The sequence below is a fragment of the Argopecten irradians genome, chromosome 3 (assembly GCF_041381155.1).
Source record: "Argopecten irradians isolate NY chromosome 3, Ai_NY, whole genome shotgun sequence".
NCBI lineage: Eukaryota > Metazoa > Mollusca > Bivalvia > Pectinida > Pectinidae > Argopecten > Argopecten irradians.
The window spans coordinates 31,982,829-32,010,309 of record NC_091136.1 but is presented as its reverse complement, the minus strand read 5'-3'; the positions used below and the strand labels follow the sequence as shown (position 1 = coordinate 32,010,309).

General features: G+C 37.1%; 2 protein-coding genes across 2 annotated transcripts in view; both read right to left on the bottom strand.

The window, feature by feature from the left end:
* Window positions 1-709: 709 nt before the first annotated feature.
* LOC138318234 (uncharacterized) overlaps window positions 710-27,481 on the bottom strand; it is a 48,478-nt gene continuing 21,706 nt past the window's right edge. Inside the window, exons 7-12 of the mRNA XM_069260432.1 lie at window positions 24,089-24,210; window positions 16,123-16,245; window positions 15,745-15,844; window positions 15,047-15,130; window positions 7,679-7,768; window positions 710-6,535 (exon numbers count right to left, since the gene is read on the bottom strand). Coding sequence (XP_069116533.1) covers window positions 2,328-6,535; window positions 7,679-7,768; window positions 15,047-15,130; window positions 15,745-15,844; window positions 16,123-16,245; window positions 24,089-24,210 — 4,727 coding nt within the window. The 3' untranslated portion in view covers window positions 710-2,327. The remainder of the gene's footprint in view (window positions 6,536-7,678; window positions 7,769-15,046; window positions 15,131-15,744; window positions 15,845-16,122; window positions 16,246-24,088; window positions 24,211-27,481) is intronic.
* On the bottom strand, window positions 8,239-14,521 carry LOC138318235 (uncharacterized). Its single transcript, XM_069260433.1, has 5 exons — window positions 13,344-14,521; window positions 12,830-12,994; window positions 12,251-12,344; window positions 10,956-11,757; window positions 8,239-10,598 (listed from the first exon to the last, which is right to left on the bottom strand). The coding sequence occupies exons 1-5, from the start codon at window positions 14,099-14,101 to the stop codon at window positions 10,387-10,389; spliced, it is 2,031 nt and encodes a 676-aa protein (XP_069116534.1). The 5' UTR covers window positions 14,102-14,521; the 3' UTR covers window positions 8,239-10,386.

Below are 27,481 nucleotides of genomic sequence, written 5' to 3'. Positions count from 1 at the left end.
TAATACTGAACAAGTCTGTACTGAATATCACAAAAATCTCATGAGTTATGAACGGCAACATTGTATTATTTTAGGTAATCTGACCCCAAGGGTCGAGATGACCTGGAATTAGTCATCATGCTCTGTCTGACATCTTCTAGAGTACAAACTTTAAATTCAAACCAACTTCTCAATAATCTATAGATCCTGGGTACTGTTAGTGGTTCTGTAGCATGCTGGGACAAAGTATCACAAAGTTTATTCAAATGATATTAACATTCATGCAAGGTTACAGAGGTAAATAGTCCAAAATCTTTGTAACAAAACAAAGACCTAGAGACTTTTTGTCAATAAGTAGCAGGTTTAGTTACCTGATGAAGGACAGCAATGTTTGTTCAAATGATTGACTTTGCCTAGTATATTTCAAAGAACTTCTTGTCAGTATCTAATAAAGATCGATATTGGACTTGTAGCAAATGGATGACCTTGACATTCATGTAAGGTTACAGATGTCAAATAGGCTAAATCTTCTGATGACTTCTTGTCAATAACAAATAGATCTAGAGACAATATTGGGTAATATGTATATGTATGCAACATGCTGTGTTGAATGGCTATCATGGTTACTCAAATCAATGGCCTTGGTCTACAGTACTTAAACATAATATATTTATTCTCATTACTGTAAAAGTAGTCAGATGGCAATAAGACCTATTGACCTCTTACTACATGGTAAAATCCTATGTCTTAATGATGACTCCCCCTGACCCACTCAACACATTCACCATAATGAATTTGTACTGTCCAACAAAGACACCAGATACAAACAAACCGTACTGTACATATTTTATTCTTGTGACAGCTGCCTTGAAAAGTAATTGTACCACATATATATGGCACAATAAGTGAAACAAATATAATAGACAATAGTTTTGTTTTTCTAAAAAGTTCATTTTCAGTGTTTACAGTAAACACTATCAATTATTAACAAATCACTTTATGCAAGAATAAAAATAACAAAAATATTTAGATTAAATACATGTATAGGCACTGGGTTAACATAAGGTAATCCATGTCATCATCATCTAGTAACCAGGGACAATCAAATTGGTCAATCACATAACCTTGTAAAATTAAACATTGAAAGTCATGTACCCAGTTTCAGAAACTTCTGAAGAGACACAATATTATACAGTTGTTGACTGGGGTTGAGGGCAACAGATGATTTGATGGACCTGAGGACAAACTGTTGCCCGAGGCCGAGGACAACAGTTTGTGAGTCCAACAAATCATCAGTTGCCCGAAAATCTAGTCAATAATTAACTATTTTGTTATGCTCATTGACTCAAAACAATGCATTGACATCACAAATTGTAGGCTTGACCTCACTCCGGTCCAACAGCCATTTTAACAGTTCTTTGAACCGCTCGAAGTAACAGTTCATTTATTGGCATTTTTGTCAATAGAGTTTATATAGAAACTATCTTGTAGGGGTATAACAACATTTGATGTACATAAAGATGGACATCTTCAGCGAATTCTGATGTGCAGGTCTGAATATAGCACCTTTGAATAAGTTAAATTGTCAAATAGATATTAACTTACATTAATAATTAATGTATCTGGCAAAAGTATTTCTCTCAAAAATCTCATTATCATTCAAATCCCAAAATTTCATTAAACTTATAGAACTTGAATTGAAATTAAAAATATTACATTTCATGCCACCATATTGTTCATTCCAAAATGGGTACCTGGAACATGTCGACTAATACACTGACACACTTTCTAAATGACAATATCATAGTTGGTACTTAAAATAAACTGAGAATTTCATGAAAATTTGTGAATTTTATTCTGAGTATTCTTGATAAGCTATGAGACAGAAAATGATACATGGTACCTCAATAAATATGACAAAATGATATTGTACTACCAATATTGATATTTTTTCAATGATTCTTTTATGTACAAGTAAATAGAAAGTCTCCCAATATAACAAATTATTCACACCAGTAAATGAGACTAGCAACAATACCCATGTACCGGGTATACATTTTTTTGAAAATTGTGTCAAAAATAAATGTACACATGCTGGCCTTCAGGATAATTATGGTATATCAAAATTAACTGATGTTAGATACCTCTGCATTGAAAATAATTTGAAAAAAAGTTTTACCACAATGGTGGACTTTAAATGTAAGTCTGAAAAAATTATAGCATCCCAAACTTTTCTGTATATGGCTAGCACCTATTTGTCTCTACTACAGCACTTGATTTGTCAATATTACAACACATATGTTTAAATATTTCAAAATTCAAAATACAATAAATATAATATAATAATATCATACAAGCATGACCTCCTCCGAGTCTGATGTGCACATGTCATCTGTACTTCCCTCTAATGTATAATCCTGGTACATTTCATTCTGTCCTGGTATCACTTTCCTTGGTACTACAGTATGACTGTGGTCTAACCTTCCCAGATTGTACTGTTGGATGATATCGTCTGCTTCAGCCCTTCTGGATTTCTTTGGCGATGACATTTTACCTTGTTGTAAGTCAATCACATCACTTTCAATATGGGTCATTCTTTTGGACTTCCCAATAGCAACCATATTGCATCTTTTTGGAAGAGTCTTTCCTTCCACACTGTCTGATTGTGCTACACATGTGAATCCGTTTTGGTGTGATCTCCTGGCTGGTGATTTGTGGCATTGATGATTAGAATTTGCCATATGTCCCGCCTTTACTGCTTCATGGTCATCCCCAGACTCTGCACAATACTTTTTATTTGGTTTATGCTGCCAACTTTCTCTTTCCTTATTTTCTTCATACATTGAACGATGACTTTCATACTCCTTTTCTTTTGACTGTCTGTTTTGGTGCCTTTTTGACTTCATAATTTCACTCTGTACACAATTTTGCATATCATCTTCGGAGTTTAAAACCACTTTGCTTTTTTCAATACTTAACTGGTCTAATTTGTCCATGCCTTTATTACAAAGCCGTTCTGAAGCGTTTTGTGTTTTCCTTGAACTCCTGCTAAGTGTCCCACTTAATGTTTCACTTGCCACTCCTCCAGTACAATCAGAATCCCAGTGATCAGACTGTTTTTGTCTTTTCATACCTGTTCTTGGCGAATTAACAGCTTTTCGTTTGTGTTTTTGTTTCATTTTGTTCCCTCTTACGACAGTTTGCTGTATTTTGGCTGGTATATCCTCTTTTGTCTCTGCTGCAGGTTGATATTCATTTTTGTAGTATTGAGGATCACCTGATTTTCTATGTAACTGCTGTGATTCTTTCTCCTCTTTTGTCTTCATCCTTTTGTTCTGGTTATCGTTTGACAGAGTAGGCTTGGGAACTTTTACTGGTTTCTCACGATCACAATAATGGCTGGATTCCTCTTCACCTGAGTCATTGCTCCATCTCCCCTTTTCAAATTTCCTTGAATGGTTATCCATATTTCGGAAAGACTTTTCCTTCATGTTTGTCTGAGAGCAAGCCCTTTTTCTAGGACACTTTCCCTGTTGCATAATCAAATCCCTTTTGATACTTTCTGCAGAGTCAATTTGAGAAAACTCCCTTGTTTCATGTCTCCGTGCCTGCCTTGCCAAATCTTGGTAAGCATTTTCTTCTGTGCTGATTTTGGATGAGATTTTGCTCCCTTCCCTTGCTCTATCTGAAGCTTTAGATGAATATGCTTGTCCAAAGGAATTCTCTGTGGAATTTTCTTTTGAATGATATGGTTTAGTTTTATCTGGAGTGATTGTGAAATCATAAGGATCTGCCTTGCTATTGTTGCCATGGTTTTTTTTATATGAAACAGATGCAACTCTTTTCTTGGGAAGCTTCTTGATTTTAGTTTGGTTAGACTTACGAGGTTTTAAGGCATCTGTAAAACTGAGTTTTTTCCTAGCCATCTTTTTCACTTTCACTTTTGATGAAAATATTTGTCTGCCCGAGTCAGACTTCAAAGTCTCTGATTCTTGAGCTTTTGATGTCATATAGGAGTCTGTGGTAGTGTTATCGTTTGCCTGTATTGTCTGTGATCCATTTCTGATTGACCGTTTAACTGCAGCAGAATCTGTAGACGATCTTGAATAATATTCATTCTCTGATTCCGAAATATATTTCTGTGGTGCAGGAACAAAACATTCATTACTAGTGATATCCTGGTCTGAAAGGTCATCAGTATATTTATAAGATATTTTATGTAACGTTTTGTTTCGCACCTTGCTTCTTTCTGTCTCCATGTCAACTCTACTAGGATTCTGATGTGTGACCATTTCTTTATTATCCGTTTGGTCCAGTGTAAAGATTTTGTTGGAAGCTTCATGACTGGACCTCTTACACAAGTCTGTATCATTTACACCACTTCTGCATGTCCTTCCAGACTCATGTTTAGTTTTAAGGTGTTTTTGTTCCCTTATAGACATGTTGGGTACCTGGGAGGAAGACCTTTGTGTAGTATCTGATGACCTTTTGATGGCAGGTCTATGACAATCCTCCGAATTTCCTTCATTATATACCGAGTTTGATCGCGACGGAGACACTAAAACTGGTGAAGATTGTTGTTTCTTTTTCCAATGTGAAGTCCTGTTTTTAGAAAACTCATTGGTTTTGAAATGTTTTTCTTCTTCCACTTTTGTGTTAGAAGAAGTAAATGATGAATGGTTATCTTCGCTCTTTTGCGCATTGACACATTTTGGAAACTGTGCTGTGGGTCTCACAACAGCTCCACAAGCAGACTCCCTGGTATCACATACTGGTTTCCTATCATCATCGGAAATAGATTCATACATTTCAGATGTACGTCTTTTGGAATGTTTTACTTTACTATCGCTCCAGTCTCTCTGATCCACAGATGTTCGATGGTCAACTTCAAACTTAAAATGCCTCTCCAATTCTTTTTCCGACAAATCCTGCTCTACCAAATCCTGCTGCTCTTTGATAGATTTCATTAACAATGCCAGCTGTTCGGTGTTTGAGGTTTGCTGTCCTGGACTCTCCTGATGATGATGTTTATATGGACTTGGTCTATTAGAACCTGAATGGTAGTCACTTAGAGATTCTTGAGATAATGAAGATGTTGACTGAGGAATGTGTAACAAATCTTTTCCAGTACTTCCGGAATTCTGATGGTGAAAATTGTGCTTGGTCTTTCCATGGATATCCAGTCTCTGAGTACGTTTTATATGATGTGGAGTGTAAGAGTCTGTATGGTCATCAGTCATGCAATTAGGCGCATGTTTTATCTCCCTATTCAAATTTCCTTGTGTATCAGACACCACAGGTACAACAGTGTGTTTCTGGTGAAAGCTGTGTCTCGCAGTAGTATGCTCTTTTGGTGTATTATCATTATGTTTAAATGCACTTTCGCCTTGTTGTTTCTTAGAAAACCACCCAGGTCGAGGTCTGATGATTTCATTCTTCTTACCAACAACCTCAGTTTTACTTTGTGAAGAGTTGTCTGAGTCTATAACAAAGGTTTCATTCATATCTTTAAATGCACATTGAGAACCAGAAAATCTTCTGTCCTCATAGTCACTTCCTGAATCTTTATCACAATGATACTTTGAACTCTTTCTATCGTAATCAAAATTTCTAATGCATGTTTGATCAATGTTATTATTTTGAGTTATCTCCCTTCCTCTGTGACATTCAGCCTCCCTTGTTAATTGGCTCTTTTCTGCAGTAGAATTGTGATGAGTGATATTTGTCATGACTTGATTTTCCCAAACATTACTGACCCCTGTCAAAGACTGCTGTTCCGTTGCTGGTGACAAGTCCAATGCATTTCTTCTCTCCACTTGTTTCTGATCTCCAGCTGAGCGAAAATTTCTTCTCTCATTAATATTTCTGTAATTGGTTGTTTCTCCAGTCCTTTCTGTCCTATGATTAGGTGATCCAGCATAGATATCTTCTTTAGCTTCATATCTTCCAGTAGCTAAATTTTCTTGTTGTAAATGTGAATAATAATGATTGTCTAGAGTCAAATGACCAGCTGAAGTTTCCTCCCTATTTCTTTCCCTTTTCTTGGCCAAAGAATGCCTTTGAAGGGTTTCTCTACGTCTCCCTATGTCTGTTGAGGAAGTTGTCTCCCCTTGGTGATTATAACCTTGCTGATCCCTCGTCTCTCTCCTGTTGTCCCTTGGTGCAGACTCCTGAATGGAATTAGATGATGATTTTTGATGCACATTCTCTCTCTTCACCTTTTGAACCTGTGATGATCCTTTTCTTGAAGTTTCTCTAGCCACTAGATTTCGTTCGTTGCTGTGATATTGAATTACTTCACCTGAGCTTCTTGAACCTTTTCCCTGTGACCGTTCCCTCTGTACAGGGACCACCTTGGCCACTTTGCCATGTTTGTTAGGAGTACCGCCAGCCTCCGAAAAAGATTCATCCTTGTTCTCCTCCTCCTTCAGAGCTGTGCCTAGACTCAGCAGATCATAGGTACTAGGTTGACTCCTACGGATGTCTGCTGCCACTGTAGGGCGATGTGTGTACTTTGTACTATTGAGGTGAACTGCCGAGTATGAGGCATTGCCATCTGTAGATAGAAAACGTTTTATAACATCATTTTACATATAATGTCTACTTAATAATGTATAGCTCGTAATTTCACTAAACATTTCTATGATTGGGGAAGATTTGATACACTTGTTCTCATTTTTAACCTTAAATTGTGAAAATTTTGAACCTCATAAAACAACTATAAATGTCTAAACATACAGTTGAACTCAAACTTGTATCACTTGAATACAATTTCCTTAACTAGAAGGTTTTTTTGTACGAGACCAATCTTTTCCTCAATACATTAGTGTTCAATAACCTGAATACTCATATCACTAGAAGTTTTACCGCAGTTCAGTAAACTTTGAGTTTATTATTGAACAGGGTTTAAACTGGTTACGTCTGTGCTTTCCAATAATATAATAGATATAAATGTAATAGAAAATGTATTCCATGTAAATTCATATACCTGATACAAAACATTTAAAAGTGCACATACAAAGTACACATACATGTATGTATCCCAAGTTTCTCGCCTTCATCGCCTGTTTTAAACAGTTACTCATGAACAAATGTTGACAAAGGGCTATGTATGATTTGTGCCTTTTTTGGCTCCCAGATTTGTCAAATTTTCAAACCTGTTATTTAGTGATTAAATTGTTGAATCTCAAATATCGAGCACATCCTTGATACAATATGTACGATAATTGTGTATCATTGCAGTTGCAATTGTAACCATCCTAAACATGCATAAATGAGGAAAATGTGTCAATTTTGTCAATTTTGTGTGAAAATTTTCATCTAGAAACCATAGAGCGCATCCTTGAACTAACTTTATATTTCTCATAAAGATGTATCTGAAGTGCTTACATATTATTCTCAGTAAATATTAAGTTTGTTCAAAATTGTGCTCTTTTCCTTCTTAGACAAAACAATCAAAACATAATGACAAATTTGCTTTTATGCATATTTCAGATGGTTACCATGACAACTACAGTAAAGTTGCGAATTTAGAAAATTTCCAATACAATTGAATCAGGAATGTACTAAATATTTCAAATACAACAACTTTAACATCTTAACATTTAGTTAAACAAATCAATGGATTTAGATGGCAAAAAGGGCCCAAACCATACATTAGTCCATTAGTCACATAAAAACATGTAGGCAGAGAGCTCACCTCCAGAGGACGGGGGCAGTAGATAACCAAAGGGGAACTCCGGGGCAAGGAAGGAATGCTTCGCAGCATCAAATGGAGTCATCCGCTCATCTTAACAAAACATCAATTGTCAAAATTTGAATAATTCCTGTTTATTGGAAATGCTTATCATCAACTCAGAAAATTAAATATAGGATTTAGCTTAACACTAAATTGAAAGGGTATTGCGGTTACAGAATTGTACGATTCAATGATGTCAATTGAGGATACATTTTATCTTCCGATGTTACAACACAAATACTGGAGCAATGTGTTTCTTTTCTGCATATTTGACATCAGCTAAATACTTAAAACTTCTTTGCTAATTTTATAATTAAATGCTTAGTACTACAAAATACAGGGTTGTGAGGGTAACTGGTTAATTTCATATTTACATACACATGTTATTTGACAAGAAGAATGCAGCACAGACCATAAAGCATTCTATATTTCTTTTGAAATTAAGACTTTCATTTAATCTCATTTAAATGAACAGTAGTTTAATCTTATTTAAAGATGCTCCACCGCCGACAGAGCATAAATGAGCCGGCGGCTGAGAAAAGGGCCCTTAGGGGTAAAAAAAAATATTTTCACTTTTTTACCTCTTCTGAAAGTACAGGTAATGGTGATTAAAATGCTGCAAAAAGATTGTTCCTATCTGAATTATTAGCGGCACAGTCGTCTTTTGAAGATTGCAGCCTTTCAAGATCATGATGACGTCGTCAATAATTTTGGTGACGTCGTCTGTATTTTTGACGTCGTGAAATTTTTGACGTCAACATTTTCATAGAACATTTATATGAACACCTTTCTTGCATATATGGCTTAAGTGTAAATTATTAATACACAGTTGATACATGTACATCATGTACATGTATACATACATAATGTACATGCATGTTGTTCCTCCCATTTTAGTGGAAGGAATTGTCATACAAGCCTGGTTTTGGCTAGCCAGTGGGCATACTGCATGTTTATGAAGAAAACGTAAATTGGTTTGGTTAAGATATTATATGCGTCTTTCTCTTTTCATGAAATACGTCCAGGGATTCTGGGTTTTGTTTTGTTGAGTTGATTAGGGTTGAAACCATTTAAAATCCGACAAACTGCTGTTGGCAATTTGTAACAATTGGACACTTGAAGGAGAAAGAAACTATACCTCTCCATACATGATATTACTTTTTACTTTTAATTCAGTAATCTGCTGTTCACCTCACTTCTGGTCGATAAAAACAAGGTCAGAATCAAAAGATAAATGATAGCCAGTTTTTTATTGCATGTTATATATTGGAAGTTTCATGATTAAACAAGCAAATCAATTTGACAGTCATATAAAATTCGAAATAATTCACACAAATTTAGTATTTACAATAATTAATTCATAAAAAATGTTTTGAATTTTAGTACATTTAACATAATATTGACTTAAGCATTGATCACTTTAATAATTGAAATATCAAGCATGAACTAAACTTGAGAGGCATCTGATAATTCAAATAAAAAAATGATGAAATTTAAGTCTCAAATGGATTTACTTATGAAATTTTAAAACAATTTTATATTACATGGGGACTAGGAGTGATACATGGCTGCTTCGTATGCATTCTGAAAAATGTAAGCACATGCACATAGGCAAAAAAAAACATCCCATAGCCGAAACATCAAGATCCTATAAACTTCTTGGTGACAACATTGCGCGTACAGACATAGAAAAAGATATTGGTGTATATATATTGACTCCGATCTAACTTTTGATCATCATATACCAGGTAAGTGAAAAGATCAAGAAGGCCAATCAGATTTTCGGTATATTACAGAGAACTTTTAATTTTATGAATACAAAGTTTGGTGAGATCACAACTAAACTATGCAAGCTCGGTTTGGGCTCCATACAAGATCAAGGACATAGATATAGACTCGAAGCAGTACGGCGAAGAGCAAATAAAAGCCTTCCTAGCATTGAATAATTTACCATACACAGAAAGACTCAAAATTCTAAACCTCCCAACACTATCATACTGAAGGCTTAAAGGGGATATGGTTGAGTTATATAAAATAACAAATGGAATCTATGATGAAGAGACATGCTCATTTTTAAAATTGTGGGATAATGTTGTAACAAGACATAGTAGAATAGGGAACACAAGAATGATATTTCCAGAGCAATTGAGGATACTACTACGAATGAACACTTTTACTATGAGAACAGTAAAGCTATGGAACATTCTTTCTGAAAAAGTTGTATTGGCTCCTAACATTAACTGTTTTAAAAATAGACTGGATAAAAAGTGAAAAAAAATCAAGATATCCTATTTAACTACAAGGCTTCTATAACCGGAATATGATATAATTAATAATTAATACTTTGAGTCCGGTGAAGAGGAACTATTAGTAGTTTCTGTACTGGAAATCTTCTACTATATCTATATATCTATATGGGACAAAGAATATCTATATATCTACATGTATTACACTTTAATTTAGTTCTTTTCATGCAAACTTCATCTATAGATAAATTGACTTCCCTTCAATCATAAACTCAACATTTTACCACTTATACATCTAAAGGATTAAAAAAAGATATATACACATGCAGTTACATATAAATCATTACATTCACATGTATTCAAATGTTTGATTTCATTAATACATGTGTAACCCTGTTCACCACAAAGTAATATAGTCCATCATCATTCCTCAGTGAGAGGAGGAGGACACAGAACATCCTTGTTGGGATCTTTCACGTATGGCCGGATGCTTCTGTGAAGATACTTTGCCCTTGTCGAAGATGTCCCTGCTGGTTCTAGTCTACTTGGCAAACCAGTTGGCACAGACTTCCCTCTCTTCAGTAGGCGTACTGTTAGTTCTGGCCCATCAGCATCTTTCTTCACAACAACCTCACCTAGAAATTGGATACAAAAGAAGATGTTTCTTGCTAGCCTAATTTTCCTCCATTTTGAATTATATGTCAATTACTAGCAAATAATCACATCTTGTTAAAAAAATTATAATTGTCTTGATTAATTAGATATTTATATATAACTTTTGAAATATACAATATTCTTTGATGTTTAAAGAATTTTTTTTCATTCTTTTGCATTCTCGAGGCAGAAATAGGAATTTGCTGTTCAGTTCACCAAAAGTAATCTGTAATATGTAAGTTGTTTATAACTAATAATTCAATAAATTACAATATTAAGTACAGTAACAAGACACTGCTTAGGCCTATTATTCAATCCAAAAATTACAACATTCATACCTGGTTTTTCTGATGAAAACTTGAAATGATGAAATGCCTGGATTCCAGGGACAGCCCGAAACACTGGCTTGAAGAACTTCTTCCAGTCTCTCCACTGCCATTCTCCGTCCTGGCTACCATATAACACAACTCGGTTGTGCAAGGTTGAGCGTTCCACGGTGTGCTTTAAATCCTCCATGGAATCACAATCGGTTCGACGTATTGCCCGTCTAGCTAACCCAAACAAACTGTCAACCAAGCATCTTGCATGATAGGGTTTCATAAAATGTAAGTTGATTTCCTTATGAAGATTGTTGGCTACTCTCCACGAAAGATAACTGGTCATGATGTGGTTCTTGTTCTGTCCTCCACAATTGTCAGCATTCAAATGACAAACTTCTTCCCCTTCACCATGTCTATTAAAGAAGTCATCCAACATAGAAACAACAGAATTTGCAGAGTGGCTTTGCTGTCCATCCTCACCGATACTTTCCGATTCTCCAAAGACATAATTATGTTGTAGTGTCCTCCCGTCATTGCAAATTCCAAAAAAGTTCACCTTGAAGGGAGATAAAAAATAGAGGGCACCTTCCTGTCTGCAGTGAGTCGGAAGTAAGACACTTTGAGCAAAGTCAAATGTATAATGTACGTTCCTCAAATTGGTGGAGCATGGGGTGATGGAGCCCTCTATTCTTGGTCGACCATCAAGTTCTTCTTTGGCAGCAACACAGACATTCCTGTAATGATCGCGCTCCCTCTGTGCCGACTTTATGTGATTACTGAATGCCTCTGTTGCTGACAACTTTTCCTCCTCCGTTCTGGCCTGTAAAATCAATATATAACTTATAAGCCAGTCATAACCTTTGTAAAAAACACTCTACTTTGCAAGTTTAGAAAATCTTTAGCTGATATTTAACTAATTAAAATGTTTGCAAGTTTTCACAGCTGAACGACTTAACATCCTTATTTTCAAATAAAAAATGGCGGTTGCCGAGTGGTTAAGAACCCTCTATCTCTGGGTTGTGAGTACAAAACATGCGATGCAGTTACCATGCAGATGGTTTTTCTCCGGGTACTTCGGCTTTCCTCCACCAAGAAACCTGGCACATCCTTAAATGACTGTTTAGGATGTTAAACTATTAAAACCAAAACTTTTACAATGATGTTACAAATCTCAAATTCCACTGCTTACTTTTCATTTCCATTATTTTTTTAAAGCTTACATCTATTGGCTTGACAAATGAAGCAAATTAACTGATCTATAAGAAATTATAATAATAAGTATTAAAGACATTCTGTATGCTCTTGATATGTACCTGTTGGATCAAATCACGAAACTGTTCACATTTATGGCATACATCTGTTCTTGGAGTCATAAATTTCACATGGGGAACAACTCTGTGCCAAATCCTGTTGAAAAAGGCAAATGAAAAATGTGTCATATATTTGATGTTTGTAGCATCTAATTTAGATTTATTTCTAAACCATAATCTTCACATGACAAATTATATTTTTATATATTGTAATTAGGCTATTGGTTAAATCTAAAAGCAAAATATTCCAGGTAGGTACAGGGTCATTTAAGAACATGCGAGGATTAGGAAGTGCAGTACTGAGAGGGAAAAACCACAGACATACAGTCTGTAGCTAAAAATGCAACACTTATGTACCTTGATAAAAATAATAAACTAGTCAATTATAAACAGAAGAAACATAAAACTTTTTTTTTTCAAATTAGCTAATGAATACTGAATGAGAATCACAATTACGAAATGATTTTGCATGCTGATTCAATTAAATTATCAATAAATAAAAAATAAAAATCAATGATAACTATTTTACACAGATTTAAGTGATAGCAGTATTTCCAAAATATGCATGAGTGTATATCATACCTGCGAAATGTAGTTTCTGATAAAGCTCTGTTTTCATCTCCACATGCTTCAACATATTTCTGGTGCACAGACTTGAAGTTTTCTTTCCCAGGAAGGTAAATAGGGGGAATGTCATCTCGGCCCCTTGGCGCAGCTGGCTGAGGTAGACCAAATTGATCAGCAAACCTGTAAAAATTAAATAAATCTAATATTAATATGAATCAGTTGTGATAAAATGCATTCATTGTAGCAAATGTCAATTGTCATGTTGTATGAATACATTTTCGAAGAACCATTTCAAATCATGTTTATAAATTCAAATTTTCATAATTATAAACTTAGCAATAATGTATTACTTGTTTACTTAAACGATGATAGTTAAATCAGTGTGTAGTCTTACTATTTTAATTAAATAAAATATACTGTTTATTTCTTTTTTTTTCCAACACAAAAAGATGTCAAACAATATCTGATGAGATGATTATGCACTTTAAATGAAGGAAAACAATCATGTTTATTCTGAAATTTTACTTACCTTGTAATAAATTTCACAACCTGCTGAGCTTCATCATAGGTAACAGCATGCTTTGGTGTTCGACTGGTGTTTCCATGGACTCTGGACACTGCTCCTTCTTTGTATAAATGTTTCCTAATGTTTTTCAGGAATCTGTCACCAATGTTATTGACAAACAGGAAACACTCTTTGCATACAGGTGAATTCAGAAATTGATAGTCAAACCTGTGTCTTTTCCTGTCTTTACCTCCCTTGGTTACTTCACCTTTACTAGTCCCACAAGCTTGAAGTTGGCCCATTATAAAAACATCACGTGCTTCCTTGTCCATTGCAGACACGTTGATTCTGTTTTCCACGATATCATCTGTGCGAAACTGGCGTAAACATTGGCATATATTTCTGGATGTCCTTTCCTGAACACTATCTATCATGTCCGTGTTTACATTCTGACATCTGTTATCTGCTAAAATGTCACTTTCACTTTCATTTTCATCGCTATCAAAATTTACACTATCCTGGTGAATAAAGTCTCTTAATCTGCTCTGTATAACAGGACTACGTAAAACATCATGATCACCTACCTCAGCATCATCGAAATCGATGTCAGAATCAGTTTCTAGTTCAACACAATCACTGGACACACATGTGCATGCTGCTGACGGCGCCGTAGATATCGAAGGGGAAGGAAAAAACTCGCTTAACTCCTCGTCGATTTGATGTTGTAAAGACAAATCACTAGATACACCAATGGTGCAAAAATCCGCCGGTAAATGCGACATAATGGCACTTACATTGTAGATATAGAACGTGTAATCCACTCAGTCCAGAATTGTCAAAATCAACACACGGCAGACGACAGCGTACGTGTGTTTACTTCCTGTTCGTGTGTGACGTACGCGTCAGCGGGGAAGCCCGGACAATCTAAATATACCCTTCGCTTCAAAGTCGGAATACAGAATAAATACAGCACAGATCAATGTATTTCATAACGAAATATCAAGCTGCTATTCATATGAGTTTATAAAAGGCGTAAAATAAACGTATTTACAATCAGCATTTATATTTTCTGCATCGAAACATGTGAAGTGACAGATCACTGACGGCGGGAACTCTCGGCGACACCAAAAAATAATCACGTCACGGAATTCCCTTATTTCTCCGTTTTCATTGGTTAAGCTGTAAGGGCCCTTTTCTCAGCCGCCGGCTCAAATGATATTCATTATTTGAACAATAATTGGTGTTTAATCGTGTATATAAATGTCTAATTAACACAAAAAATAATATAAGATACTATATTTTCCTTTGGTGCATGCACAATCAGTAGTTCATTCCATATAGGATAGTGTCACAGAATTTTTTCGGGATGCAATTTATTATTTTTTATATTTGTAACATAAAATTAAATTAGAAGTTCAAACTTTTCAATAGTTGTAATGGTGTAAAGTAAAGTTTTTGTAACTGAAGAAAAATACTAAATCGTCTGCTCCTATTTTTTTGATAGTGAAAAATTTACATTTGTCAGCGGTGAAGCATCTTTAAATGAATAGTATTAAATGGTAATGGATAATGATGTTATCTGGATTGAGCTCTATTTAGTGAAACGTATAATGCTATACCTTACCTGGATATTACTTTAATTTTGGTACAAGTTAATTTTATCTTTACCTAATGTGTACTTTAATTAACCTGGCATTAACTTATATAGTACAATTCTACTATCTTACCTGGGTTATACCGGAGAAGTCCAGCCAGGAAGTCTGTGAACAAGTAGTCGTTACAGCCAAGGTGACTAATGAGGAGTTCTGTAGCTGTAATAACACAATCACAACATATACATACAAGAATGATGCAAAATTATTAATTACTAAAACAAGTCAAGATCTCTGGACTTGTAAGCTTTAACATTAAGCGGAATCACATTTTATTTTATCAACTTCCTGAAAGGATCGAGTTACTGAATAAGTTTATCAATGTAGTTGTCTGGTTTATGTACTAGTGGATATATCCTATGATAGTTGAAAGATTCCTAATGAAAAGCATGACAACATGTTTGCATCAGTAAAGAATTCGGTAATGACAGCATTCATTTATTATCCGGATCTTTACAGAAACAAGCATGTGGCTGCAGTAGCAGTGGTTTAGATGATGTCTTAACATATTACCACAAGCCCTCCACCTTTGTGTTGCGAGTTTAAATCCCATGTGGGGCAGTTGCCAGGTACTGACTGTTGGTCAGTGGGTTTTCCTCCACCTCCCAAACCTAGCATGTCCTTAAATGACTCTGGCTGTTAAAAGGACGTTGAGGACTTTCCCATGGCCTCAGACCTCAGAAAAACATTTCACCTGTTTGGTACCACAACTAAGGAAAACAGTTTTGACTTTTGACTGATACAGGACAAACCAGCTGTAGACTATAACATACCATCAGGTTGTTCTACACTGTCTGTTAGGTGTTTGAATCTACTGTAGAATTTGCCCCTCTGGAATGTTATTCCCGGAAACGGTCCTAGTAAGGAGGTTATCTGAAATTCAATTTGAATTTTAATTGGCAGGGTCTACATAGATCAAACCAATCTCCATTAGAAAATAATGCCAAATATGGACAACTATTAATTACATGTACCCTAAAAGGATTATAGAAAAGATATAGACTAGCACATGTACTATTATGCTTGAACATTTGATCATTTGATACAATCTTGCTTCCAAAAGGAAATTCCTATAGACAGTAGACTTAACATACATATATATTTAATATGTTAATTCTGTCAGAAATATCTAGTATATTTTTGCTCATTACCTGCTTCATGATGTCCATCTTTGAGTTACCCATGAAGAGCGGATTGGAGAGGTAGAGCTCGGCCAGTATACAGCCTAGTGACCACATGTCAATCTCCTTACCAAACGGCATCCCAAACATCACCTGTTGTATACAAAACTAGTTTTTTATACTTTATAAATTACTTGATTACATGTCAATGAATATATCATTATCAAATATATTGTATTAATTACTAACAAAATCAAGAGTAAGTTTAACTCAAATATCGGTATATGATTCTATGATTGTGAGCTATTTATATAAGAACTATAAATGTTGATCTTTACAATAAATTTGTGATATCCTGAAAGACTAGACGTAATCTCATCTCACAGGAATCATATTAACTATCATATACATTGTATAAATAGACATTCAACAAATGTATGACACATACACAAAGAATAATGCAAGCTTTTTCTGAAAATGTAAATCACAGCAATATATATATAACCTGATTATGATAATATCTGACACTTCTTCACCTAAGCAAGATGGACACATGTATACCAAGTTTCAGTATTGTATTGTGGGTTTTTATTAAATAGATGTCAAAATACAGGTCACAGTAACCTAGTTTTTTAATTACTCGGTAGTTATAGTTACTTGTTTCTTTATTCTTAGCTCTTTTTGATGTTTTTTGATGTCAGGTATACATGCTCTAGTTGAAAAGTATTAATCAGTTCCGATATTGACCAAGCATTGGGTAACCAGACTTAAGGGCAATGTTGTGCATGCACTATGAAAGGAACAACAATAACATTGGATTTATTTCTCAATTTCATCCTCTCACTATCTTATAACACACATTGCAGGATGGTTTTATGTAACTTTTACTGAACACTTGAGGGTTTTATATCCTTCTTATGTACTACATTAATTTAACAGTAAATTAAGAGGTCCATCCATAAAGTTTACATAATCACACCAAAATATATCAGGACATTGTTAAACAGGCCAATTTTCCTAAATCCCTTTTCATTGATATCATTTACATCTCAACATAGTGTGTGAATTGGTGGACAGTTAAACAAACCTAATGGGCTGTTAGCACATCATGTGGTAACAAATCATGTACAGCTACAATAAACACTGGCAGAGTGACACCCCACACTGGCTATCAGCCCCAACCATCAGGCTACCAACACAACAGGTCAGAGGAAACATTTACCTATACATGCCAAATTATAGGTGTAAGCTTTAGTCTAAATCTCCCAGACAATGCCATAATGATGAAGCTGTGTCGTAAAATCTAACGTGCATGCAAGCCATCATTATTAATGGTAAAACGGTGATAACCTTTTCGCTGGGGAGGGTGGATATCGATAGCATTGATACTTGTATTGTTATCAATTAAACAGATCATTACTTTATGGGAGCCTGGATTCATAATCTTCTCATTGCTGGTCTACTTCACAAACTTTTCTTTACATCCCACAAATTTCCAAATAAAAATCATGTTCCGACTTTATGATGTGTATCTATGTGTAGTCACATTATGCATTGTCATCTTGACAGGTAGGAGGCAGAAAAACACATAAGAAAATAATGAAACTTTCGTAATTGTTAACCATGCAATTTTCAAGATAAGATGTCATTTGAATTAAAGAATACTTAACAATTTTTTTTTTCTTGAAAATTTAATTTTTTCTTGAAATGACTTAATTTAAACTCTAGACAATAAAGCTAGCTGCAGGGAAAAATGCAGGCTGACGTAAAAACCAATTACAGGGTAATGATAGACCTGGCCCACATTTACGACTACATGAGTGGGCCACCGCAACAGGTTGGGGTATCACTTACATAGATTCTGGCCCTATGTCCACTCATGTGGAAATAGGATAGTGTACAAATCAGTCGTAATATCAGCAATGATTGAATAATTGCATTAATGTTTTCGAGATCTAGGGAGCCATAAAATGTATTAAAGGTGGAGGGAAGTTTTTACCTGATGATCAAAAGCCGCTAGGAGTAATAAATGGTTAAAGTGCTGTGAGTGATTAATGAACGTGATCAGACACACAAAGACTGATGTATCTAGTCACAAAAGGATCGTGCTAATCATTTTAATCATTTTTCGCTGCTTGTTTGGCAATATGCACATCAAAATGAAATAATGCATTATTTGTAATTACAAGAAAGAGATGTGTGCGGGAAACTTTGATATGGAAATTGTCTTCCTTCTTCTGTCATAACAGATCTTGTCATAGAAATGATTTTAGTGTCTCAAAAGCAACAGTTATAAATTATACTATCATTTTCCTTTAGAAATGTATCATACAAATATGTTTTTTATGTAAATAAAAATGATCTGTTTTACACAAGGATATGAATAAATCTAGCATTCATAGTCTTAATGCATTTGATGTTGTTTGCTTTGAAAAACTTCACCATCCATTTTGGTAAATGGTTTTTTTTAAACTCTCACCCGAAATCCATAACATGGTATGGACAATAACTGTTGGTATTTATGCATCACAGCAATATATGCTGATTCAATCCATTTTCAAGAATATGATAAAATGTATGCTTTAATTAATACAATACAGGTACTACCTTTCCAAAAGCAATCTATATTGTACCTCTGAGGCTCTGTATAGAGAAGATCTGTTATATATATATATCTTACTCTGAGGCTCTGTATAGGGGAAACATCTGTATAAATTTGTACGTAACATCTGGGGCTCTGAACAGGGGAGATATGTGTATTAAACTTTTCTCCGAGGTTCTGTACAAAGGAGATCTGTATAATGACCTTACCTCTGGGGCTGTGTACATGTCAAGTGATCAACATATATAGTAACCTTACCTTTAGGGCATCGGTCAGATATATACTACTGAGCTGCAGTGATCAGCATATAGTAACCTACTCGACTTACCTTTAGGGCGGTGTACATGTCAGGGGATCAGCATATAGTAACCTTACCTCTGAGGCTGTGTACATGTCAGAGGATCAGCATATAGTAACCTTACCTCTGGGGCTGAGAATATGTCACAGGATCAGTATATAGTAACCTTTCCTCTTGGGCTGTGTACATGTCAGGGGATCAGCATATAGTAACCTTACCTCTAGGGCTGTGTACATGTCAGGGGATCAACATATAGTAACCTTACCTGTGGGGCTGTGTACATGTCAGGGGATCAACATATAGTAACCTTACCTCTGGGGCTGTGTACATGTCAGGGGATCAACATATAGTAACTTTACCTCTGGGGCTGTGTACATGTCAGGGGATCAGCATATAGTAACTTTACCTCTGGGGCTGTGTACATGTCAGGGGATCAGCATATAGTAACCTTACCTCTGGGGCTGTGTACATGTCAGGGGATCAGCATATAGTAACCTTACCTCTGGGGCTGTGTACATGTCAGGGGATCAACATATAGTAACCTTACCTCTGGGGCTGTGTACATGTCAGGGGATCAGCATATAGTAACCTTACCTCTGGGGCTGTGTACATGTCAGGGGATCAGCATATAGTAACCTTACCTCTGGGGCTGTGTACATGTCAGGGGATCAGCATATAGTAACCTTACCTCTGGGGCTGTGTACATGTCAGGGGATCAGCATTATATAGTAACCTTACCTCTGGGGCTGTGTACATGTCAGGGGATCAGCATATAGTAACCTTACCTCTGGGGCTGTGTACATGTCAGGGGATCAGCATATAGTAACCTTACCTCTGGGGCTGTGTACATGTCAGGGGATCAACATATAGTAACCTTACCTCTGAGGCTGTGTACATGTCAGGGGATCAGCATATAGTAACCTTACCTCTGGGGCTGTGTACATTACCGGGGATCAACATATAGGAACCTTACCTGTGGGGCTGTGTACATGTCAGGGGATCAGCATATAGTAACCTTACCTCTGGGGCTGTGTACATGTCAGGGGATCAGCATATAGTAACCTTACCTCTGTACATGTCAGGGGATCAGCATATAGTAACCTTACCTCTGTACATGTCAGGGGATCAACATATAGTAACCTTACCTCTTGGGCTGTGTTCATGTCAGGGGATCAACATATAGGAATCTTACCTGTGGGGCTGTGTACATGTTAGGGGATCAACATAGTAGTAACCTTACTTCTTGGGCTGTGTACATGTCAGGGGATCAACATAGTAGTAACCTTACTTCTTGGGTTGTGTTCATGTCAGGGGATCAACATATATTAGCCTTACCTGTGGGGCTGTGTACATGTCAGGGGATCAACATATAAGAACCTTACCTGTGGGGCTGTGTACATGTCAGGGGATCAACATATAGTAACCTTACCTGTGGGGCTGTGTACATGTCAGGGGATCAACATATAGTAACCTTACCTCTGGGGCTGTGTACATGTCAGGGGATCAACATATAGTAACCTTACCTCTGGGGCTGTGTACATGTCAGGGGATCAGCATATAGTAACCTTACCTCTGGGGCTGTGTACATGTCAGGGGATCAGCATATAGTAACCTTACCTCTGGGGCTGTGTACATGTCAGGGGATCAGCATATAGTAACCTTACCTCTGGGGCTGTGTACATGTCAGGGGATCAGCATATAGTAACCTTACCTCTGGGGCTGTGTACATGTCAGGGGATCAGCATATAGTAACCTTACCTCTGGGGCTGTGTACATGTCAGGGGATCAACATATAGTAACCTTACCTCTGGGGCTCTTTACATGTCAGGGGATCAACATATAGTAACCTTACCTCTGTACATGTCAGGGGATCAGCATATAGTAACCTTACCTCTGTACATATCAGGTGATCAACATATAGTAACCTTACCTCTGGGGCTGTGTACATGCCAGGGGATCAACATATAGTAACCTTACCTCTGGGGCTGTGTACATGTCAGGGGATCAACATATAGTAACCTTACCTCTGGGGCTCTTTACATGTCAGGGGATCAACATATAGTAACCTTACCTCTGATCCTGTGTACATGTCAGGGGATCAGCATATAGTAACCTTACCTCTGGGGCTGTGTACATGTCACCGGGGATCAACATATAGGAACCTTACCTGTGGGGCTGTGTACATGTCAGGGGATCAGCATATAGTAACCTTACCTCTGGGGCTGTGTACATGTCAGGGGATCAGCATATAGTAACCTTACCTCTGTACATGTCAGGGGATCAGCATATAGTAACCTTACCTCTGTACATGTCAGGGGATCAACATATAGTAACCTTACCTCTTGGGCTGTGTTCATGTCAGGGGATCAACATATAGGAATCTTACCTGTGGGGCTGTGTACATGTTAGGGGATCAACATAGTAGTAACCTTACTTCTTGGGTTGTGTTCATGTCAGGGGATCAACATAGTAGTAACCTTACTTCTTGGGTTGTGTTCATGTCAGGGGATCAACATATAGTAGCCTTACCTGTGGGGCTGTGTACATGTCAGGGGATCAACATATAAGATCCTTACCTGTGGGGCTGTGTACATGTCAGGGGATCAGCATATAGTAACCTTACCTCTGGGGCTCTTTACATGTCAGGGGATCAGCATATAGTAACCTTACCTCTGAGGCTGTGTACATGTCAGGGGATCAGCATATAGTAACCTTACCTCTGGGGCTGTGTACATTACCGGGGATCAACATATAGGAACCTTACCTTGGGGCTGTGTACATGTCAGGGGATCAGCATATAGTAACCTTACCTCTGGGGCTGTGTACATGTCAGGGGATCAACATATAGTAACCTTACCTCTGGGGCTGTGTACATGTCAGGGGATCAACATATAGTAACCTTACCTCTGGGGCTGTGTACATGTCAGGGGATCAGCATATAGTAACCTTACCTCTGGGGCTGTGTACATGTCAGGGGATCAGCATATAGTAACCTTACCTCTGGGGCTGTGTACATGTCAGGGGATCAGCATATAGTAACCTTACCTCTGGTACATGTCTGTAGTAACCTTACCTCTGTACATGTCAGGGGATCAACATATAGTAACCTTACCTCTGGGGCTGTGTACATGTCAGGGGATCAACATATAGTAACCTTACCTCTGGGGCTGTGTACATGTCAGGGGATCAACATATAGTAACCTTACCTCTGGGGCTCTTTACATGTCAGGGGATCAACATATAGTAACCTTACCTCTGGGGCTGTGTACATGTCAGGGGATCAGCATATAGTAACCTTACCTCTGGGGCTGTGTACATGTCAGGGGATCAGCATATAGACCTTACCTTACTGTGGGGCTGTGTACATGTCAGGGGATCAGCATATAGTAACCTTACCTCTGGGGCTGTGTACATGTCAGGGGATCAGCATATAGTAACCTTACCTCTGTACATGTCAGGGGATCAACATATAGTAACCTTACCTCTGGGGCTGTGTACATGTCAGGGGATCAACATATAGTAACCTTACCTCTGGGGCTGTGTACATGTCAGGGGATCAACATATAGTAACCTTACCTCTGGGGCTGTGTACATGTCAGGGGATCAACATATAGTAACCTTACCTCTGGGGCTGTGTACATGTCAGGGGATCAACATATAGTAACCTTACCTGTGGGGCTGTGTACATGTCAGGGGATCAGCATATAGTAACCTTACCTCTGGGGCTGTGTACATGTCAGGGGATCAGCATATAGTAACCTTACCTCTGGGGCTGTGTACATGTCAGGGGATCAGCATATAGTAACCTTACCTCTGGGCTGGTACATGTCAGGGGATCACATATAGTAACCTTACCTGGGGGCTGTGTACATGTCAGGGGATCAGCATATAGTAACCTTACCTCTGTACATATCAGGGGATCAACATATAGTAACCTTACCTCTGGGGCTGTGTACATGTCAGGGGATCAGCATATAGTAACCTTACCTCTGGGGCTGTGTACATGTCAGGGGATCAGCATATAGTAACCTTACCTCTGGGGCTGTGTACATGTCAGGGGATCAGCATATAGTAACCTTACCTCTGGGGCTGTGTACATGTCAGGGGATCAACATATAGTAACCTTACCTCTGGGGCTGTGTACATGTCAGGGGATCAGCATATAGTAACCTTACCTCTGGGGCTGTGTACATGTCAGGGGATCAGCATATAGTAACCTTACCTCTGGGGCATGTCAGGGGGGCATATAGTAACCTTACCTCTGGGGCTGTGTACATGTCAGGGGATCAGTATATAGTAACCTTACCTCTGGGGCTGTGTACATGTCAGGGGATCAACATATAGTAACCTTACCTCTGGGGCTGTGTACATGTCAGGGGATCAACATATAGTAACCTTACCTCTAGGGCTGTGTACATGTCAGGGGATCAGTATATAGTAACCTTACCTCTGTACATGTCAGGGATCAACATATAGTAACCTTACTTCTTGGGCTGTGTTCATGTCAGGGGATCAACATATAGTAGCCTTACCTGTGGGGCTGTGTACATGTCAGGGGATCAGCATAAAGTAACCTTACCTCTGGGGCTGTGTACATTACCGGGGATCAACATATAGGAACCTTACCTGTGGGGCTGTGTACATGTCAGGGGATCAGCATAAAGTAACCTTACCTCTGGATCTGTGTACATGTCAGGGGATCAGCATATAGTAACCTTAGCTCTGATCCTGTGTTCATGTCAGGGGATCAACATATAGTAGCCTTACCTGTGGGGCTGTGTATATGTCAGGGGATCAGCATAAAGTAACCTTACCTCTGGGGCTGTGTACATTACCGGGGATCAACATATAGGAACCTTACCTGCGGGGCTGTGTACATGTCAGGGGATCAGCATAAAGTAACCTTACCTCTGGGGCTGTGTACATGTCAGGGGATCAGCATATAGTAACCTTAGCTCTGATCCTGTGTTCATGTCAGGGGATCAACATATAGTAGCCTTACCTGTGGGGCTGTGTACATGTCAGGGGATCAGCATATAGTAACCTTACCTCTTGGACTCTGTACATGTCAGGGGATCAGCATATAGTAACCTTACCTCTGGGGCTCTGTACAGGGGAGTCTGGAGCTCAAAATCATCGTAGTAAAGGGCAATCTCCTTGTGGACATGCTGGATTGCATTTCCAAAATCAATCACTGTCACAGAGCTAAGGTCATTCCCTACAAAGTAAATAAATGGTTCATGTAGATTACACATCATTGTCAGGATTTAATCATATCTTTTTTAAAGTGGCATGAAAATGATAGCCATAATTAAATTGCTTGAATGTCTGATGAATATACTTCAGGTACCTAGTGATGTAAGCTAATTAAGATAAGTTTCACCAATCTTTTACTTTATCCAGAGATTATTTGTTATAATACTAATCACTTTGCCACTTAATATTTGTTATAAAATGTATAAGTTTACATTTTCTGCACATCAAGTTTACTAGACCTACTCCTAGTTATTATACATGTATGCATACAATATTTCTTCCCTGGAAGGTTGATATATTGTAAATGAAATAATTACATTATGTAATGGAGGAAAAAAGTAAAGACAAGACAACCTATAAATAAAACAGTTCATTTTAAGAAATATTAATTAACCTGCATATAATTCCTACAACCTTATAAGGATTGCTGACATTTATAGAGAGTCACACTGAATAGATAACAATGGTGGTGGTGCTAATCTCCACACTAAACGATGCTTCTCCGCGTAACGATCTTATACCACAATGCTCACTGCCACACACACTCACGCTTCACTGGACAGAGGAAATGAGCTAGATCAGATTTATGTTTAATGAGATTGCGAAAAACCTCTTACTTGACAATAAATTGCAATAAAACTTGTTACAGGACATTTTCAATTGTCGGGTTACAGATAAGTCGTGATTACACCCCACATGCACAACACATAATTCCTGGGCAGGCAAATCGACCATAACTGTCTTCCTTATTACTCTCACCAGTACCAATTTCACAAATTGAAATAAGAAAATTAAAAAAACACATTTCAAAATACTCGTCAGATTATTTGGCATTGAATTTAACATAATGACAAAACACGATTAATTTGCAAGGCTATAAACAAAAAGTGCTGCTGTCGAAGCTGACAGACAAATGCACATAGAATTGGAAGAAATGTTTGGACCAGGATTTGTTAGCATGAATTCACTTAATTAAACAAATACTTTTGAAGGTCTACTGACTTCAGCTCCAATTTATAACTTTTTTCAAAACACACATAAAGGAAAAGAATCCACATTGCAAAAAACCTATAAAAATATACAATTTAGATGTTAAATTGATGTGCAGATTTGATTTCTTTTTTTGACCAGCAGACAAAGCTTTGAGAGTTATCACTGCATGTGATTGGGTGAGCATATATTCAATTTCTACGACTCTATCCCTGTCCATTAGAATCCAATCCCCTGAAAGCCTTTTAACTTGCCACATAAAAAACCGAGATGATGACAAAATCCACAATGCAAGTCCTGGCTCTTTACCAGGCCTGATTAAACTTTATGGGACATGATGTCACTCCACATGGAAACCTGATCCCAACAAGCGGCACAAAGTAGGCCATGGCTATCTGCTGACTCCACTTGTAGGAAACAAATCATATCCCAATGACCAGACGACAGACAGTTTGGGACCTGTGCGAGACCGTAAATTCTGTGCCTAGTATTTTAGTAATTAGTCGTGAGGTCATGTTGATTGTTGGGTGATGGGGACCAGGATGTCACCATCAGCATCAATCACCTACCAATCACCATATACCAGCACATGCCTCCCCGCACAGGAAGTGACACCATTCTACTTCCTGTCTTGTCACCACCCGAAAATATATTGGCCGATGACACCAGTGATACCATATAGCCCATACACCCCTTATACAGTACACGGATCAATCTAAATGTCTGACTGACCTTCTACGTTACAGCTGACCTTCTATTTATCACAGAATTTGTAGATGTTTTTCAAATTTCTTGCTTACATTTTCCATTTTACAATGACTGATATGATTTAGAAAATAAGTGTGAAGTCTGACACTATATGGTTACAGGAAGTAAGACAAGAAAATGTTTTAGCCCTGTTTCTATGAGGGTCCCTTCTCCTTTTTTCTCCTAATTTGTAATGAATTAAATCAAAAGATGTTAAGAAAAACCATCAGTACTCAACTAAAGCATATTGAACAAATGAAAAGGGAGGGGTACAACTTTGCCTTCAGTACAAACCCAAAACTTAACAGAGCTATATCGGAAAAAGTTTTGTGGTTTAACATAAAGTAATCGATTCATGACTGATCATGACTGGAATTCTTCTGATTTCACTAAATTTCTTCTGATTTTATTTCTGAATGTAATAAATAAGCGCTCATGATAATTGGGCTATTTAAAACAAATACCAGTAATAATTAAGGATTAACTTGAATATATATTTATGTTATGGAGAACACAAAAATCTGAGTGTACTCTAAATAAGCTGTGAAGCGGTTTATGATGAGAATACACTCAGATTTTTGTGTTATATCTCCATAACATAAAAATATATTCAAATTAATCCTTATAATTTAATTTATTAAAGATAATTTCTTCAATATTCAAAATTCATTTTGGGACTCTTTTGTCTATGAAAATCATTATGCCGTCATCTCAGCCAATTAGAAGCAACGTTATAAATGGCGACGCCATTTTTTCTTTATGGGCTGATAAAGTAAATTTTAAAGCCAATGAAAATGCTCGTAACAAGCAAAATTAAACTATTATTCAATAATATACCCCACACTTTCATATAATTTTTAGGGGTAATGTAATTTTTAGGGGTACAGTATACGTAATTGACACATTTTTATGTGCATGATCACCCATGGGAGACAGCAAGTCTTTTAAAGGAGATCTAGGAGGCCTTTTATGGCAATCAGAAATACTATCCCTATAAGTGCTCCTCCATCATTCCTATTTTAAGTGTCTTTGGAGCTTTTTTCTTAGACAACAAGGACATAGTCATTCAGATCCCCCGCCAATGGAGATATCAAAGCTGAAGTAAGTTTGATTGTTGAGACTTATGTGTATGAAAAAAAACAGGAAAAAGGAAGTTGAGCTAAAGGAAGATGGAGTATAATTCAAGTAGAGCAGGGCTGCAATTGTTGAATCAGGTATACAGCCTTGACATTTATATTAGACTATATACACAAAGATGGGTGGAGTTTTGCAAAGTAACATTTACCATTTACCATGATATTTTCAGCAATGTTTCCATGGTAACGGAAAAAGTGCAAAAAATGAAAACCTAAAAATAGCAAAAGGTACTACTAGACCATAAAAAGAATGTGTCTATGAAGTTTTGCGGAAATATCTCTGCTGGTTTTAGAGTTATGCTCCGGAAATGAACCTGCTACAAAAATATGATATTTTCAGCAATGTTTCTATGGTTACAG

Excerpts from the sequence above, each read along its gene's own strand:
- LOC138318235 (XM_069260433.1), bottom strand. The coding sequence starts at position 14,101 with ATGTCGCATTTACCGGCGGATTTTTGCACCATTGGTGTATCTAGTGAT. Across the intron at positions 11,758-12,250 it reads TTCGTGATTTGATCCAACAG|GCCAGAACGGAGGAGGAAAA; the intron begins GTACATATCAAG and ends TTGATTTTACAG. Across the intron at positions 10,599-10,955 it reads GTTTTCATCAGAAAAACCAG|GTGAGGTTGTTGTGAAGAAA; the intron begins GTATGAATGTTG and ends TCCAATTTCTAG.